The sequence below is a fragment of the Nicotiana tabacum genome, chromosome 16 (genome assembly GCF_000715075.1).
Source record: "Nicotiana tabacum cultivar K326 chromosome 16, ASM71507v2, whole genome shotgun sequence".
Classification (NCBI taxonomy): domain Eukaryota; kingdom Viridiplantae; phylum Streptophyta; class Magnoliopsida; order Solanales; family Solanaceae; genus Nicotiana; species Nicotiana tabacum.
Window position 1 is genome coordinate 158,381,049 of NC_134095.1, and position 19,858 is coordinate 158,400,906.

General features: G+C 34.5%; 2 protein-coding genes and 4 non-coding genes across 6 annotated transcripts; 1 reads left to right on the forward strand and 5 right to left on the reverse strand.

The window, feature by feature from the left end:
• Positions 1-3,280: 3,280 nt before the first annotated feature.
• On the forward strand, positions 3,281-9,888 carry LOC107820665 (putative pectate lyase 4). The gene is made up of 5 exons (XM_016646988.2): positions 3,281-3,503; positions 5,364-5,715; positions 5,798-6,008; positions 6,090-6,158; positions 9,186-9,888. The coding sequence occupies exons 1-5, from the start codon at positions 3,377-3,379 to the stop codon at positions 9,435-9,437; spliced, it is 1,011 nt and encodes a 336-aa protein (XP_016502474.1). The 5' UTR covers positions 3,281-3,376; the 3' UTR covers positions 9,438-9,888.
• A 631-nt stretch (positions 9,889-10,519) lies between these two features.
• Positions 10,520-13,997, reverse strand: LOC107820664 (large ribosomal subunit protein uL29). Its single transcript, XM_016646987.2, has 4 exons — positions 13,901-13,997; positions 13,623-13,758; positions 10,934-11,090; positions 10,520-10,783 (listed from the first exon to the last, which is right to left on the reverse strand). Exons 1-4 carry the CDS (start codon positions 13,902-13,904, stop codon positions 10,709-10,711), a joined length of 372 nt encoding a protein of 123 aa, XP_016502473.1. The 5' UTR covers positions 13,905-13,997; the 3' UTR covers positions 10,520-10,708.
• LOC142170854 (small nucleolar RNA snoR109) lies at positions 11,370-11,462 on the reverse strand. Its single transcript, XR_012700467.1, has one exon. It is a non-coding gene; the product is annotated as a small nucleolar RNA snoR109 (small nucleolar RNA).
• On the reverse strand, positions 11,791-11,880 carry LOC142170850 (small nucleolar RNA snoR109). Its single transcript, XR_012700463.1, has one exon. It is a non-coding gene; the product is annotated as a small nucleolar RNA snoR109 (small nucleolar RNA).
• LOC142170851 (small nucleolar RNA snoR109) lies at positions 12,092-12,181 on the reverse strand. Its single transcript, XR_012700464.1, has one exon. It is a non-coding gene; the product is annotated as a small nucleolar RNA snoR109 (small nucleolar RNA).
• Positions 12,534-12,623, reverse strand: LOC142170852 (small nucleolar RNA snoR109). Its single transcript, XR_012700465.1, has one exon. It is a non-coding gene; the product is annotated as a small nucleolar RNA snoR109 (small nucleolar RNA).
• Positions 13,998-19,858: the final 5,861 nt, after the last annotated feature.

A 19,858-nucleotide genomic window follows, 5' to 3' on the forward strand; every position in this document is an offset into this window, starting at 1 on the left:
ATATTTGGCACTGGTTCCACTAGGTTTTTGGAGCTATAATATATTCCAGTAAGTACCACAGAGGTAGAACGATGACAATCCATTTGAGCATACTCAAATCGTTCACTCCATTTGAAAAAGATTTTTACGTTCCAATCGTTCACAGAGGAAGACGATTGGAAAAAGATTGTCCAGTAACTATGACAATCGTTCCCTCCATTTGAGCAGACTTTATTTGAGCATAACGATTGAAAATGTAGAGTTCTTTGAGAGAGACAACCGAAAAATGAGTGTTTTAGGGTCTTTAGGTCAAAAATAACACATGGCAGGTTATAATTCGTTTATTGCTGATTGAGTTGTCCCGTTTGTGAAATTGTAATGCACGTGTTATGATTCAAACAGTTGGAGGTGTTTATTAGTTCACTTATGCTCAAATTGAAGAGTTCATATGGAAAAGTTATAAGTTTGTTTACCGGGCTGATAATTGGGTGCAAGTTTAAGTGACTGGGAGACCTTTTTGCCTTTTTTTTGGCAGGAAAATAGCACAACTTGAGGAAAGTACAATGGCAATTGCTAGTAGATTTCAGAAGTTCAACAGGTTGTCGTAGAGATCCCTTTTTGCATCAAATTACATTAAAGATAATTAGAAGAAATTGTTCATAATAAATTAGTAATAATGGTTATTAGATAGTTAATCAGGTATAAAAAGTTTAGTAAGTTAAAGTATCACTTCTGAATATCAAAGGGGAGTACCAACCTAAACCTTAAAACTTAGTAATAGAGCCAAATTACCACTGTTGAAAAGTTTATTTGATGTTTGACATGGTGGAATTACTGACCATTCATCATTCAATTGTGCTTTAAGGTAGTTTGGCAGGGCATATAAGAATAATACCGAATAGGATGCATAATAATGCTAAGAATATGATTATAATAATGTTGGGATTAGTTATACTGAAATTATTACTTATTGACTGCTTGGTTTGGTATATTAAAAATAATATGCATAGCATAATTTCTTTTAAAAATTATTTGTTTACAAAAATACACTGCAAAAATGTTGGAAAAGGTTTTGAAAGAGCGGTTCTATCTTTATACATACTTATCCATGTATTAAAAACTATGTATTGCTAATGTCTGGTTTGCTACGTATAAGAATAATACTAAATATGGTGTAATATAAGTATTAGTTATACATAAGTTGAAAAACACTACCAAACAAAGGATTAATAATACCAAAACTAATACATATACTATTTTCCCTAGTGCATCTTACCAAACGACTCCTACCAGTACTCTTTCAATCAGAGGCGGACCTACGCTATACCGAGAAGGGTCATCGGTATCCATAAAGTTCGGCAAAAATTTCATGTATACTTGTATATGTCCTTAGAAAATAATGATATACTAGTAATGGACACCTTATATACAAAGTAGATTTTGGTTGAATCCAAAAGTGTACCCCGATTTTCAAATTCTGGGTTCGCCTCTGCTTTCAATCCCTGTTTAATATTCAGCGAACACCTAAATGCATAAAGAAACCAATAAAGATACACAATGACATGTTATAACCACTTTCTCAAGCCATTTAAGATATTAGTAAAGGTTGATCCTTATGTTTCCAACTGCAATATCTTTGAAACCTGTCTATTATTGTGTCTCTATTTTCTCAGGTTCTTCACCAATTGGTACAGAGGCAACTTATCTATACCGTTAGAATCGAATTCAGAATTTAGATTAAATATTTAAAGTTTTTAGTGTTAAACTAAATTCATTATACTTCTAAAGTTGTAGGTTCAGTTCTAATATTTGTTTAAAATTTTTGTAGGTTTTCACATAACAATTTATATTCTGCATAAAAAATATTGGATTCGGATAAACAGGATGCTATAGCAATATGAACCCTCAATCTTCATGTTTCACCATTTAAACTTATTAGTTATTCGGATAAAGTCTTACGTTAATTGCTGAAAAAATTGAAAACTTACGTAAAATGTCCGGTAGACTTCAAATATTTCATACATGCTTAGGACCATTTCGTAGCACCATCGTAAAATATTTTTCATCCTACAATTTTTATTTTTGTTTGATTCATGGTGAAAAAAATTGAGTCTTAAAACTAAACACCACAAAATCAGAATTATATTCTAGTATTTAACTTCAATTAATATGAGAGTAAACTCCCTTAGGTTCATATCGAGGAGTTATTGACCAATTAATGTACGACTCATTATGTAAATATATTTTATAACCGCGTAGGAATTAAACACGTCTAGAAAACATGTGATCTCGACGATAAAATTTTTTATTCCTTCCGTTCACTTTTACTTGTTCATTATTGACTTTGCACACCCCTTAAGAAATAATGAATAAAGTGATTTGGAATGATATCCATATTAATCGGTGTATTGTATTAATGGATTTAGAAAATGATTTGGAATACGTGATTAATGCTAAGGGCAAAACAGGAAAATAAATTATTTTTTTCTTGATATACAAAAGTGAACAAGTAAAAGTGAAAATATATTTTTAGAATAGTGAACAAATAAAAGTGAACGGAGAGAGTATTTCTTTAATTAGAAATATCGAGTCGTGTGAATAGAATTTCCTTTTGATAGATAGCCCTTTATTCTTTCTCTTTTTCTTTTTCTTTTTCATCAGCCCTTTATTCTTTTACACATTTTCGACACAAATCTAAATTAGTCATATGTGTATATGTAGAATAATGGTTATTTATAGTAAAAAGTCTGTTGCCAATTTAAATGTCTCCAATTTAGTAGGCTAAACTCTTAACTGTGTGCCGTACTTATAAATGGGGGAAATTTAAAAATAGTCAAATTTATACGTGGTCATTCAAAAATAGTCACAGTTTCAAAATTAATCGAAATTTAGTCTATTTTCATTAAAAATAAATCTGAACAAAAATATTGTTCAAAATTCGGAAAAATACTCCAGTATAATATGCTGGAGTTCCAGTATAACTCCAGTATATTACAATGGAACTGGAGTTCCAGTATAATATACCGGTTCAGCATAATATACTGGAGTTTGGAGCATCGATGCTCCAGTCTCTACTATATTATACTGGAGCCAGCAAAGTATACCGGTCCAGCATAATATGCTGGAAGTTTATACATAGGTGCACCGAACTCCAGTATATCGTGTTGGATCGGTCTTTGTTGCAGCGAAATAGTGGTTATTTTCAATGACTTGACAAACGCTTACTATTTTTGAATGACCGATCCGAAAACTGGCTAGACCGTGTTATTTTAACCTTATAAATCTGTTGACCGATCCAAATATTCAGTATTTCATTTTCCGGTTCAACGGCCTGCTAAAATTTACCGGTTTAACGCCAAAACCTAGAGCTAATTAAACACTCAATTGCAGCTTAATCATGGCGGTGTTACCATATTCTGATGTAGATTCGAGCTTAAAAGCGCTAGCCGGTCGAGCCGAAGGATTTGGCAGGTTTTCCATCGGCGGTCTAAACGGTCCGGTCTATTCCGTCACTACATTGGCCGGTTTGTTCTTCCTCCTCCATTGATCGAATGTGAATTATATACCTTTAGGTAGAAGAATTGCGATCATTATTAATTTTGTATGTGAAAGCAGATTGCTATGATAGAATAATTCTCTAGTTTTTAGTTGACGGTCGTGCTGGTCTTGGACTTGGTTATGCCTTACAACTATTCTGAAAGAAAAATATAGAGTACTTTTAATCCTTTTTATTTGCATTTGCATAATATTGGCCAGTAAGGAGTTTAAAAGGAGTAATATGGCCAGTAAGGAGTTTAAAAGGAGTAATATGGCCAGTAAGAATTCATGTAGTCAACCTCACTTGTTTGGGACCGAGGCATTTATTCGGCGTTATAAAATAACAACATATCCAATATAATCCTACATAGTGGGATCTGGGGAGCGTAGTGTGTACGCATACCTTACTCCTACCTTGCGGAGATAAAGAGGTTGTTTCCAATAGACCCTCGGCTCAGAAAAGCATAAGTACTACATTAATGAAAAGAAAAACAAGAAGGGATAGCACCGAGAAGCCATATAAAAGCAACATAAATAACAACAAGATAGTAGAATGACCGAAATGAAAGAAAGGACAGGTATCCATAGAAATCTAATACCAACAGAATGCGAGAGTACATACTAATACTACCGGTATGAATAATCTAGACTATCTAACGTACTATCCTAATCCTCGATCTACACACCTTCCTATCAAGGGTCATGTCCTCGGTGCGCTGTAGTGCGCCGTGTCTTGCCTAATCTGGTTATACCAATTTAATAAATACATGACATGTGGTTTTTGTATACACTCTTATGATCTGGTTAAGTTAATATATATTATCATCTCAATTGTCACTTCACTATGATAAATTAATGTGCTTTGGTGAACACGGGGTGTAAATAATTTTTCCGTTGTCTGACTTTTGTTCCCTGTTATTTGATTCAATTGCTCTCTGCTTCATTCTATGTGATACTATTTTCTTATTAGTCCGTTCAAAAAGAATAACATATTTATATATTTAAGACAATTTAACCAAACTTTCCATTTTACCATGAATGAGAAATTTTATAGCCGCACAAATGTTATGGCATATTTAATAGTACAAACGTCAAAATTCGTATAGCCACGCAAATTTTATAGCACTTTTAAAACCACAAGTTTCAAATGTCTTCCTTTGTTTCTTAATTCAATGTCAAATCAAATTATATCACATAATTTGAAGCTGAGGGAGTAGCTTTTAGACATTGTCCCACTATCCTTATGACATGTACTACTTGTAGGATTGCTGTATGTCACCTATCCGACCAAATAGCAAAATGATTTCATAAGGTAAAACATTTCTCGAAAAAAAAATTCATTCTAAAACTTTTTCTCCATACCAGATGCACTCTCAGGTATTTAATGTACATGACATTGGAACTGCTTATCTGAATTAAGATATGATTAGCACCAAATGTTGTAGCTATAGTTAAGCTGGTATAGTGTATGTAAATTTAATGAGGTATATTCTTTTTATAGGTTGTCTAAACAAGTTGATAATCTGTTCAGAATAAGTTAATTTTCACGGAAAGTTTAAAGAAGGTTCGGTTATCTAAAAAAGGTTAATGAAGGTTGATCAAATTCTCACTTCAGATGATTTTCCACATGAATTTGGATAGTAGTAACCATTATCCCCCTCGGATTAACTTGGCCAGAATGTAGAAAATGTCATGTCAATAAATACTAATTCTTTCTCATCAGTTAAAGTTAATGCATGCAACGGGCTGCCCTTTTTTTACCCTCTGGATTCCGCTGGTTAACCAAAGGCCATCTAGGTGGAGTAGGTAGCTTCCAAAAGTTAACACCATCACTTTCTTGTTTGTAGATGATGGTCCAGGATCACTTCGTGATGGCTGCCGTAAGAAAGAACCACTATGGATTGTTTTTGAAGTTTCAGGCACCATTCATCTCGCATCTTACCTACGTGTGTCATCTTATAAAACTATTGATGGTCGAGGCCAAAGGATAAAACTCACTGGCAAAGGCTTACAACTGAAGGATTGTGAGCACATAATCGTATGCAATTTGGAGTTTGAAGGTGGCAGAGGTCATGACGTTGATGGCATTCAAATAAAACCAAATTCTAGGCACATTTGGATAGACCGCTGTTCTCTTCGTGATTATGATGATGGGCTAATCGATATAACCAGACAAAGCACAGATATCACTATTTCTAGGTACTGGTAGCTGTTTCTCGGATTCTGTACATTGAGATAATTTCCACGGCAGATTAATGATCCTAAGGAATGTTTTCTGCAGATGTTATTTTGCTCAGCATGATAAGACAATGCTTATTGGAGCAGACCCATCTCATATTGGTGATAGATGTATCAGAGTGACCATCCACCACTGCTTTTTCGATGGGACACGGCAGAGGCAACCTCGTGTTAGATTTGGAAAAGTTCATCTGTACAATAATTATACTAGAAATTGGGGTATATATGCTATTTGTGCCAGTGTAGAATCACAGGTATTCGCTTCTTCCTGTATGCAGTTTGATGCATGTTAATAGTTTAGAACCAAGAATATTGTTTGTCATTGTTGATTCCAGGTATACTCTCAATGCAACATATACGAAGCTACACAGAAGAAAAAAGCTTTTGAGTATTACACAGAGAAGGTAATTCAATGCCTTTTAATTTGCACAGCATCACTATCTTTGTTTTTTCAAGGTGAAGGTTTTATATTTTACAGATGATTTTCTTACTTATTTTGCAACCCAAATTGATACATTGTTCAGTTATAGTGTACATTGAAAGTGTTTTTTTTTTTTTGTTTTTACTATTTTCCTCTAATAGTTTTTCTAGTTGTTCGATAAATTTATTCTGCCTTTGAGTACTTGAAGAGAGTACACTCTCTTTGTTAGAAGTTGTAGCATATTCAAGAGTTGATCCTTTTGCTTAGTGTTTGGGAAATCTTTAGGTCTAAATTGAATAAGGCAACTACAATCAATTTTCGTGTTCTAGTTCTCGAAGGAGTTAATCGACTTATGAAACAACCTTGATTTAAAGAGGAGACTTGAGACATAGTAGTTTTGCTTCAGTGGATACATGTATCAAACCCAATTCTGCATCAAGTTTTTCCACAGATATGCTGATCTCTAGGCATTGGTTTTTATTTTAAATTATGAAATATTTTTTATGTCTATTTCATTTTAAAATTACACCACTTAAGTTGCACTAGTTTTTTTTTTTTTTTTAATTATGGTTAGTAAATTTATCAGGCTAAGAATAAATGAATTCCTAAAGTGCTTGATGTGAAAGATGGATCAATGTGAGTTGGATTGACTAGATCAGAATCGCTTGTACTAGATTTAGAAGTTGGATTTATCCCAAAGGGTATGCTTGAGGTATGGGAGTAACAATTTGGAGATTCCAGGATCGAGTTGCAGCTACAACACTCAGTATGAGCCTATCCAATCCACTCTTAGTAGGTAGGATTGGATGACACTTGTGGTTGTGGTTGTAGCAGGCTTCTTGGTAGATCAATTAAGGTATACGCGCTGATCCGAACACCGCTATGATAAAAAATAAAATGATTCGTTAAACTTGGATTTGATCAAGTGTGATCCTATTGTTAAAATTACCATAACAAAAACAATGTTATAGTGAAAATTTCCGAGCAGAGTTCAGTCTCAAAAAATAACGAACATATCTTTCCCTAAAAATATCATTATTACTTTTTAGTGTCCATGCTTATCCTATTTGGTATGGAAGTGTCTTTGATATCTCTGATTTTTCCAACGAACCAGAATCTGAAAACTTGTTGAACTCCTCTTATCCCTATAATTACTGAGTATGATTGTTCCTACTGTTATGCCGGCGGCGCCTTACGGGTTATGGGGCATAGCTGGAAAGCAACACGGGGCACTACTTGTTAGTAAAAGCTGTTGATGACCTTCGTAATTGTTAGGCACATGGAAATTACCCATAGGTTAACTGTATATTTGAGCTATAGTTATTTTACATCAATTCTCGTTGTATCTCCAGCTTAGAGCAACATTGGTTCTGCGTATAGTCAACGTTTGAGTTTTCTTCAAAATATAAATGCCCTTGCAAGTTATTCCTTGGCGTTTTTTGATATTTCAATACATAACTTTGGATAAAAGTGATAAGTGTGTATGTGAAAACCACATGTTACATATTTACTAAACGGAAAAGGGCCAAAACTACCCCTATTGTTTGCTAAATGATTTATAAATACCCTCCGTCCATCTATCCGTCCAAAAAAATACACGACGTTAATTCTATTAACAAAAATACCCCCGTGACTAACAGCAGAACTGGTGGGCCTACATTTAATGACGTGTCATTTTTCTATTGGGCCATGTCGCAATCTCTGATTAAAATAAAAAATAAATCTTATTTTGATCCACTTAGCTGACCCGACCCAAAGTTTTGTTAGAGTGAGAAGTTGTGGCGGAAAAGGTGGAGTGAGAAGGGGAAGACATCTTGTTGTAAGCAAATTTGCCGATGCAGTAGGTGGAGAAAGCGACGACGGCAATGACTAGGCCAGGGAAAGCGTGGCGAAATTGATTAGTCAACATGGGATGTTTCCTCCAGTCATCCCTCCTCCTAAAGAACTCTATTGTTGTTTCCAATGGCTTTCCCATTTTCCCGATCTTCTTCTTGATTTCACCCAAACTTTCTCTCCCCCATTCATCTTCTCTCTTGCGCAACTACCGCCATTGGGAGTTGACCTCCACCATCATACTGGCCGCAACACAATTTTCACCATTGTAGCGGTTGCCTCCGCCACTCCATCACCATAGCTACTGCTCCCATCACCGTAGCTACTGCTCCCACCACCGTAGTCGCTGCTCTCATCACTTCCTCTACCACCTTGCCTACCTCACAACCATAGTCATTTCTCCCATCAACAACACCCTAAAGTTACAGAAAACTAAAGGAAAAAATTCTTATTTTACACCATAAAACTGAAAATAAAAAAGCTTATATAAATCGTTGGCATCTTCAAGAAATTAAGTTAAGAGTACTTAATTGAGAAACAAAATTTTCTGTTGGGTGGTGAGATATTTGAATTCAATTTTGATAGGATCAGTTAGGTGGGTTAATGTAATTTTATGACCGAGCTAACAAAACCTTGGGTCGAATAAGGCAAATGGGTCAAAATAATATCAATTTTTTTCCTAGTCAGAGATTGCCACGTGGTCCAGTAAAAAAATGACATGTCATTAAATTGTAGGCTCACCAGTTCTGCCGTTAGTCGCGGGGGTAATTTTATATAGAATTAACGTCGTGTGTTTTTTTGGACGGATAGATGGACGGGGTATTGATAAATATTTAGCAAATGATCGGGGTAGTTTAGGCCATTTTCCGTTTACTAAATTAGTATATAGTAATCTAAAATAATAGCTTTGTTATTGATAAGAGGCATGGGAATTTGTTGCTGGTGGTTCAGCATGATTCATGACATTGCTAAAGTATAATACCAAAAAAGACCAAGATTAAAGTGTCGTTTGGTTTCAATGTTGGAGTGTTGGGGCTTTTAATGTGTCAAAAAGAATGTTAATTTTTCTTACTGTTATTCTATTTCTCCTAACTACTTGTATACCAAATATATTGCTGTTATGAAGGGTCTTTATATGTTTTCCTTTTCGGCTTTCGAATCGTTTTTGGTTATTTAGGCAGCAGATAAGGAAGAAGCAAGGACAGGTTTAATCAGATCTGAAGGGGACTTGTTTCTCAAAGGAGCTCAGGGAATGTTGTTAACTGGTGTTGGTGAAGAGTGTGTTTTTCATCCAAGTGAATTTTACCCTGTCTGGACATTGGAACCTGCCTCAGACTCCCTCAAAGCTGTTCTTCAAGTTTGCACTGGTTGGCAATCTATTTCCCGACCACCAGAAGTGTGTGCTGATCATATGAAACCTGCATGCTAGTTTCTTCCGGAGGCGGATGTAGTACTTCAATTATGGTTCATAAGCAGTGGCGGAGGCAGGACTTCTGCTAAGGGGTTCAAAAAAGGAATAAGTTAAAAAATTTAAAGAGATTGTAGCTAATGGGAATTGAACCAATGACCTCATAATAGTTTTGAACCCCTTTGACCATTAAACCATGCTTTTGGGTTGTATGAAGGGGATTCAAAACATAATATATAGAGGTAAAAACCAGATTTTGCCTTATATACACAATGTAATTTTTCGGCGAAGGGGTTCGGGTGAACACCCTTGCGCCCCCCTAAATCCACCCCTGTTCATAAGAACAAAGTTGCTTTGGCTCAGAGCTTGTATACGTGTTAAAAATTCACTAAATAAGAACAAATAATATCTCGAACCTAGTAAACCAAATGAATTGTGTTAGAATTCCATACTCGAACCCATAAAGTTCAAATCTTAGTATCTTTATTTGGCCTATCTATATGTAATGTGATAAATGTGCTTTTTTCGGTTGTCATCTTGTCAAACTCAGGTGAAATTGATATCATCATATGTAAGAGTGTCAAATTAAGGATTACTACAAAATAGCAAAGAACTTTATTTTGTATCATATTTGTTGGTGCTTTTATATTTTGGCCAAAGGTTTTAATTTTTATCAGACTAGTTAATATCTGATGTAGAAGGCAGGTCGTATACTTAGTTAATGTAATCTTTTAAGTTCAAAGGGAGTCTAGTAAGCTCGTAAATCGGTATGTTTAGACAAAATCTGAACTTCTGAAAATTAGGGAGTTTGCTCGCTTAAATAGGGTGTTTTGGGGGTAACTGAGGATTTAAAGCATAAAAGTTGAAGATTTGAAAATTCACTTGATATACATCTTGTCATCTTCAGACATCGAATATTCACCTTACAAAAAAAAATCAAAAATTGCATGAGGAAAATTCAAACGAATACCAACTTCAAAAATTTATTTGCAAATTTCAAGAATTCCACAAAAAGTCTTCACTTTGTAAACCCAACAATTACTTCTTTTAAAGGAGTGACGGACAAACTGAACAATATTCTAACACCAGTAAAACATACTATATGATAAGAAATTTTCAATGCATTGAACCACTAATAACAAACAGCCTATTCAACATAAAGGCACCAGATGAAATGTATCAAATGTCAAAAGCACCAGATGAAACAAAGCAAAACAAAATTGGTATTGCTGATAAGTTCGACAAGTAATTTTGATCCAAAAGCAAAAATCTCAGCAGAAGTAGATCCTATCCTAAACTTTGATAGCATATTTTCTTGTGGGGAAATACATCTCCTTCTTCTTCTCTCTCTCTGTCTTCAAGGATGCCTGCAGTGATAAAGAAAATAAGTCATCAAATTGTTAGTTTATCTTTCTGGTTAGAGTTACAAACTTCATTCACTAAGTTAGAAAAACAAAAATCGTTAGCACTCCGATTAATGAGATGGAATATTAAGAGCAGATATAGACGAAAGATACCTGGTGCTTAGTCAAACGTCTGCGTATAGCCCTTGTTTTCTTGGGGCGAAGGTCAAGAGGCAAGTACTTCTTGTTCTTGTAAGCTTCCCGAAGAACTGACTTTTGCTTCTGTGAGATCACAGTCAAAACCTGTGCAATCGACAACCTTACCACCTTTCTGCATCCACAAAATCACTCGAACATAAACTCTAGGAAAAGCATAATAGATGGTAACAGTAAACAATCACTTCTATACTCATTTGAATACGTGTCATATCATTGTATTCCTCACATTAGATACTCTTATTTTAACTTGCATCCCCACCCCACCCCACCCCACCCAAAAGAACACCAGATACAAAATCAACTCTTAGGTGTCTCAGGATAATCACAAAGAGAAAGCCTGAACAGACAATCTTTAGTATGTATGCAAAACATAAGAAGTTCAGTAATCAGATAATGTAAGAAGTTCGGTAAGCAGATATGTCAACAGATTTATATAACAACCGGCCAGTAAAACTTCTCAAATATATTCATATAGCTACAGCCACCATGGCTCAAGATGAAAGGCACACAACTAAACCCTCCTCTTGGTACAATGTAGCTTCAATAAACAAGCAACATTCCGTCAATGAAATCCATCAACAGCTTATGTTAACATTTAGATCAGTTAGTCAGTTACGGTAAAAAACACTACTCTACTCAATTGAATGCTTGGCATCATAATGTTGTATTTCTCACTTTAGATACTCCTCTTATTTTAACTTGCGTCCCAACAACCCAAAAGAACACTAGATACAAAGCCAACTCTCAGGTGTCTCAACGATAATCACCAATCTTCAGTGTGTATGCAAAATATAAGTAGTTCAGTAAGCAGAAAATGTAAGAAGTTCGGTAAGCAGATATGTCAACAGATGCATAACAACCGGCCAGTAAACTTCTCAAAAATATTCATATAGCTACAGCCACCATGGCAGTTAAGATGAAGGGCACCCAAGTTAACTCTCATCTTGGTACAATGTAGCTTCTATAAACAAGACAACCTTCTATCAATGACATCCGTCAACAGCTTACCTTAACATTTAGATCAGTTACTATTTGTTGTTATGGCAAACAATCACTACTCTACTCAAATTGAATACTTATCTCAGTAAGCAGTTAAGTAGTTCAGTAAACAGAAAATGTAAGAAGTTCGGTAAGCAGATATGTCAACAGATGTATAACAACCGGCCAGTAAACTTCTCAAAAATATTCATATAGCTACAGCCACCATGGCAGTTAAGATGAAGGGCACTCAAGTTAACTCTCATCTTGGTACAATGTAGCTTCTATAAACAAGACAACCTTCTATCAATGACATCCGTCAACAGCTTACCTTAACATTTAAATCAGTTACTATTTGTTGTTATGGCAAACAATCACTACTCTACTCAAATTGAATACTTATCCCAAAATATTGTAGTTCTCATCTTTAGATACTCCTCTTCTTTTCACCTGAACCCCCCCCCCCAAAACACCCAATACAAGGTAACTCTAAGTTGTCTCAAGGATAATCACCAATAGCAAGCCTGATTAGACTACCATCAGTGTGATGCAAAACGTAAGAAGTTCGGTAAGCATAAAATGTAAGAAGTTCGGTAAGCAGATATGCCAACAGATTTATAACAACCGGCCAGTAAACTTCTCAAAAATATTCATATAGCTACAGCCACCATGGCAGTTAAGATGAAGGGTACCCACATTAACCCTCATCTTGGTACAATGTAGCATCTATGAACAAGACAACCTCCCTTCAAAGAAACCCATCAACAGCTTATGTTAACAATTAGATCAGTTACTATTTATTGATATGGCTTCAATTAACACAGCCTTCTGAAGAAAGACTTGACAACCACATACATCAGCAGCTACTGCAGGGATGGCAATGCAGTGTGGAGGATCTTTGAAACTTTGTATGGTGAGGTTCTTTTACTTCCTATATCCCTATTCATTATGTTTTAATATTCTGAATTCTTATTATTTATACACAACATTTGATATTAACTAGTACTCCCTTTGTTCCTATTAAGTGTCTTAGTTTGATTAGGAATGAAATTTACAATATAAAAATATTGATTCCCATGGTCTTAAACTAAATGGTTATAACATACAGAAAATACCCTTTAAATTTTGTAATCTTATAAACATGTCATATCACTCTTACAAGAAAGTCATTAAGATTAAATGAGTATGTTTGATTTAAGACTTACGAATACAGAAATGTGACAGTTCTTTTTGAAAGAGATTAAAAGGAAAAATAAGACACATAAAATTGAAACAGAGGGAGTATTTATTTGACAAATTGATATTTTACTTTACTCCCTTAGCTGATGAATTAAGTTTTAAACATGTCAACAAAAAGCAATACAATAGAGGAATGCTATCATAGAGAGAGAAAATTTTAGTAATGTGTAAAAAGAATCAAAATGATGAAAACAGTAAGAAAACTGTCTGTGAAGGAACACACACACACATATATATATGGCAAATGCTAACAAAATCTACTATAGACCAAAATTACATAAACTACCTGCTTTATGCTTAGGCAACACATCTCACACGATATGTACATTTAAAAACAAAATAACATTAACTAAAATTACAAAACTAATTAGTACCCATCAACAATTTTATATTGCAAGGTTTAACAACAGAGGGAGAAAATGCATACATTTTGGATAGCTTGTTAGGGGCACCACCGGTGACTTTAGCAACACGGAGAAGAGCAAGTTCAGCCTTCAGATCCTTCAACTGAGCCAACAACTCAGTCTTCGACTTGCCCCTCAGCTCATGAACCTTTATTCTCGCTGCATTTCACGCACACAAAAAACACATTAATCTCAAGCATTTAATACAAATCAAAAATCATAAAATACCTTTTAGAAACCATTTGAAGATGAAGACAATTGAATCTAAAGTATGAAACCGAGTGAGTTTGAAGATGCGTACCCATGGCTGCTCCTTTGAGGTTACTGCTTAGAAGCTGAAGAGGATTTAGGGTTTTTGGGGACACTGGCTGAACCGTGTATATATATAGTTTTGACTGAGTATCTTATTTAGGCTGGACTTCGATTCCGAAATAAAAGTTGAGGCCCATTTTGGTTCATATTCAGTGATAGGCCCATTACTTTACTACTTCCATAACTCCATTACGTTATCCACTAATTAACCTAAATAGCCGCTCACTCAATTATTTAAACTAAAAATATCAGGGTGATATATAATATATGTATAATCTATGTATAGTATATATATAATCGTGTGTGATAGGTACATACTCTATGTGTGCCGCTAGAACAAAAAATATTAAATCTAGTCAGCCATTTGTGTAAAGATCCCATTTATTATTTTGCTAATACTCCCACAAAGTACTCCCAACATTAGTTCATGATAAAACTTAGATAAATTTTCATAAAGCATTATCTTTTAGTAGTAATTAGCCATTTATAGATACCATTTGTTATATTACGGATTAGAGATATCTTTTCTGTGGTTATAAGATGTATTTAGTGTATTTAAGCTATTGTATTCATGAATACAGTAGCAAAAATAGGAGTGAATCAGGGAAGTCGAGCTAATTAGTTGTTGTATTCGAGTGTATTCGACTATATTCATGGAGTGAAATATGGGATTACAGTTGGACAGATTATTCTATTCGACTGTATTCACGGCGTGAAATAGGGGAATTACAATGTTTTAAAACGGAAAGTGAATCAATTAATATAATAGACTCCTAATATAACTCAACAAACTCAATTATAACACACAAATTTTGTATTTTCAGTTATAAAAAAGATTCTCAACCGAAAAATACACCAAAAACATAGCAATCTTCAGAGAAATTATATAATACATCTGAATACATAAATTATATTAATTAAAAAAATATATGAATACATTCATGGCATATAGCGAGACAGTGAATACAATGAAATACATAGAATACAACGGGATACATTGAAATACAATGAAAAAAAGACAGTGAATATAATGAAATACATGGAATACAACGAGATACATTGAATTACAGTGAAAGAATAATGAATACAATGAAATACATGAAAATACATTGAAATATATTAACATAAAATCAAGTTGCTCAGCCCCAAACTTTGTCGTTTTTGTTCAAGAACAAACCCTAATTTCCGGCGAATCCATCGTCGAGCAAAAACCCTGAATCTCACCAAAAAGGCCCTTCGTATTCAATCAAGTGCCCTTCGTACTTTAGGAAGCCCAATTGGGAGCCCTTCATAACAGAAAATCAATAAGAAAAAGCAGAATAACATGTTTTTTGATAAATTGGCTATACTCTTTCAAAGGATAGTGATGCCTTTGTCTGGTTTTATGGATTACTCATGCTGCAATTTGTTATTTGGTACATCACCATTTTTCTAGCCAATATCCCTTAATGACAAGCTCTTCGTAACAACCCCGCCAAAAAATTCATGAATCAAGTGCCTCCGTCGTGCCAATTGTAAGAGAAATTTGCACGAAATCCAATAAGGGAGCCCTTCGTAATAGAAAATCAAGTTACTAAAAATCAAGTTGCTTCTGACGAAGACCTCAGTTGTGTTTTTAGGGAATGGGGGAAGGGAATGGCATGTATCAAAATAGAGAGAGAAAGAAAATAGTGTAACTAAATAACGTATTTAGTGGCTTAGGGGTAGGAGGTAACCAAAATTAGATATTTTGCTATAAACATTAAAAGGTATCTATAGAATATAATTTTTTTAAATGGTATTTATTTAAAATAAATAAGGTGTTAACCTTTGCTATAGGAGGTAAAAATTCCTAAAACTTAACCAGCTTATAGGTTTAGTGTGTTACAGTGCTGGCCCAAAGGGTGAAGCTTCCAAAAGCAGCTACTTTGGGCCAAAAATATTTGGGCATCAAATTTTTCTAATAGGTTATATGTTAGTTTATTTTTAAAACAATATTTAGTGTTTTAAATGAGAAAGTACATGTAACACCTCGTAAATTCGGCTTAGGTGTGAATGTGTTCAATGAGTGGTAAGATTATACCTTGAACATGTAAAGTCCCATCGGGATGATTATGGGTGAAAATAGTTATTTCAAAATCAAGATGGAAAGTGAGGTGCATAAGATTTGACAAAATCGACTAAGTTTGCAGAAGGTTCATATTCCAGCAAGTTGTAGTGTAAATTAGTAAGGAATTTGGGAAAACTCAAAGCATGAAAGTTGTAGGACTTTGAAATAGATTTCTAACGATATATTATGGATCCCGGACGGATCTCTGTGCAAAACGTTATACTTGTTTTACAGAACAGTATGTGATATGCGCGCCGGTAGCGCGGCTGCGCTAATTTTGAGGCAGTGCTACTGCCGTTTAGCGCGGGCAGGCCTCCAGATTCGCGGGCGCGCTAGTGGGGGGTCGTTTTAAAGCTATATTTCGTCCCCCATAGCCCCAAAACATAAAAACTTGCTCTAGAAAGAGGAACTCTAAAAAACCTAACTCCTTAAGGGTCCTTCCACCATCCAAGGTAAGTTCTAATGGTGATTCTAAGTTAATTTCAATTTCCCAATATCTTATTAACATGGGTAAACCCTCCATATCATTAGATATTCGATTGGGACATCATTGTTGAGAGAAGGAAGCCTAGAACTCGAATTCAAAGAGTTTGAACTTCAAAAAGGTACTGTCTTCACCCTCTAATTGATTCTAGCATTTGTTTAATGATTATAAACCCTAGTTCATGAGATATGAGTTGATAGGTTTGGTAGAAAAATATGAACGATTATAGGATTGGGGTGTTGAGTGTTGATTATTGGATAAGGGTGTTGTTTACATTATGGGTGATGAAGAATAAGTTGATATAATCATTTGAGACTTTAAAATTTTTCTAGGAACAAGAGAATGAGTTGTTGGGTGTAGAGACACCATTAATAAGGACTATGAAGCTTTATTTTGACCAAGTATTTGATAAGATGCTTAAGTGACCAAAACATGAGCATCACATCTAATATGGAACCCCTTTGACTTGTATTGTTATAGATTAAAGTTGAAAAGGTTGACAAACATTGTATTACGCTCAAGGGCAAGAAGTTAAGGTATGTAAGGCTAACTCTTTACGTTTGGGAATGTCCATGACTCTCCTACGTCCCATTCATTATGACCATTACCGGTTTCCTCAGAAAATAACTATACCTCAGTTCCCTGAATAGTAGTAGAACTTCTATTCTCTAGATGGCATAGTATCATAATCATTCGATATTCTATGAGTTTCAGTTATGATAAATCAACTTATTATGAATACTTATCTCAGTCTAATCCTATCACTAATCCAGTATCATGTAACTTGGTATGACTCATTATTTCGGTATGATGTATTGTAATATGATTCTCAGTTCCTGAGTTTATATTCTTGAATGTTGAACACCTGTATTTGGGCCTAAGGCCGCAGTTTATGCTTTATGCATTTTGGACCTGAGGTCGCAGTTATGTATACGTATACTTAGGCTCGAGGCCGCAATTGTGCGCATACACACACACACATTGTAAGCACGTGATTTTTGCCCTATGAAAGAATTACTCCCAAAAAATTCAAAATAACACAATTTTCCTTTGTGTGCAATTTTTGTTATTTTTGTGGTATTTTTGTATAATTATTTGTATTTTTATGAGTGCATGTTTATTTGTTTTAATATAAAATATATCACATTTTCATTTAGTATTTAATTAAGTTTGTTTTACAAAAAAAAAAATGAAAGTCACAAAAGTTGGAATATTTTTGCATTGATAGTATTTAATGTCAAATTATGCAATTTTATTTTAATTGGTGTTTAATTGCGTATGATAATTTTTGTTAGGAGTTTAATTAGTATTTTTGGAGTCAATTTAGTTTGTAGCTCAATTTAGAATTTTTAGTTTTATCAAAAAAAAAAAAAAAAGAGGGCTACAAGACGTTAATATTTGAATTGAGTCTAATATAGCTATTTTGACTATTTTATCTTATTTCGCCGCAAAAGAAGACTACAAAAATATATATATAAATAAATTTTAGTTTAGGTACTTCTCATAAACTTGAAAAAATACAAAAAATTGCACCTTACTTTTGTACTTTATATAATTTCGAAAATTACCAAAATATATATATATATATAGTTCTATCAATGTTTTGTAGTCATTTTAATTTTGAAAAAATACAAAAATATTATTTTATATATTTTCTTTATATAAAAAACGAAAATTACAAAAATAGTTTTATTAATATTTTGTAGCTATTTTAATCTTGAAAAAATATTTAAAAAGATATAGTTTTGTCTTAAATATTAGTCTTTTGGTATTTATTTTGCTTACATAATTAGTTGAGCAACGTCGTGTTCTTATTTCTCGGGTCCGGGCAAAAGAATAATATTCGGGTTCCCATTTTTAGGCCTAATTTTCGGGCCTAGCCCATAATAATCCGAGTCCACCACGCGTGGGGAACACGGACGGAACACGACACACGGGGAACCCCACCGCGCATGGGGGACACAAATCTTGGACCCCTACACACGTGGGGTCCATTTTTCTTGGCAAAGACTACAAACACACGGTTAAGGCTAGAAAAGAAGAAAGGAATTTTAAAAGGAAAATTTTGTTGAAAAGGGACAGAACGTGAGAGGGGGAAGGGATTAAAAGAATTTAAAAAGCAAAAAGTTTTGCAGAAGGGGACAACACGGGTAAGGCTAGAAAAAGAAGAAAAATTTTAAAAGGAAAAAAAAAAGATTTTGAAAAGGGAGGAACACGTGAAAAGGAGAGGAAAATTTGTAAAAAGCAAAAAAAAAAAATTTGTTTAAAGGAGGAAGAGGACAGAACGTGAGATTGAAAGAATTTTAAAATCCAACAATATTTTAAGAAAGGAGAAGGGGACCTACGTTTGAAAACAAAAGAAAAGAAAAGAGAGATGCACATGCACGGACCAAAGGAAAAGAAAGAACAGTTTTGCAACTATTCATCTTCTTCTTCATTTTGAAGAAGAAGAAACGACGTCGACCACCTTCAGCTGCTCCTCACGACCACTGTCATCGCAGCTGCTCCCCGTCGCGTCGCCACCATGCAGCGAGCAGTGCTGCTGCTGCTGCTCCTTACGACCTGACGTTGCCGCTGCTCCTCGCGACCTGCCGCTGCTACTGCCCCGTCGACCATGGCAGCAGCGAGTCCAGCTGCTGCCGCTGTTGTCCCCCTCACGATCACCACCCTCGTCCCTCCATTTAATCCGCCATAGTCCAAACGTCCAACTGCTGCTTCGTCCTTTTTCAACGTCCACAAAACAGTCCGTTCAAGTTTTAGGATTTTCTTTCAAGATTATTTAGTTCATTTTTATTTATTTTCTGTTATGGCTTTGGTTTTAAATGTTGTTCCTAATATTGTTTTTTTTTTATTATTATTCTATTTTTCGAATTATTGATTCTTTGTTTAAAGTATTATTTTGTAATCTTGTTTTGTTCATTAGTTCTCCTTCTTCTTCAAGACCTTTTTATTTGGTCAAGATTTTTCTTCTGTTTTGTTTGAGTGTGCGTTATAAGCTACATTCGATTTGAACAACTTCGTCGAATAGTTAGTTTATGATTGCTTTGTTTGGACGAATACAACATGAATCACTTTGTTGGTCTGTTTTGATGCTTGAATCTTTTGTGTGAATTTGACTTAAGGATTGGTTGTAGCTGTGTAGTGATTTGGTGTGGTTGTAAATCAGAGAGGTTTAAATACATATTGCTAAGAGTGAGGGCAAGACAATAATAATAGGGGATTTTTCAGGGATATTTTTGGGTGTTAAAAGATTTAAATGATTAGTGTTAGTAGCCTGCCAGTTAATATTCAGTGTATAATTAATGAATTATTTAATAAAAAGGGAATTAGTAGTGCAGAATACACCCTGTCCGGTATCTTTAAGGGTGAAAAAT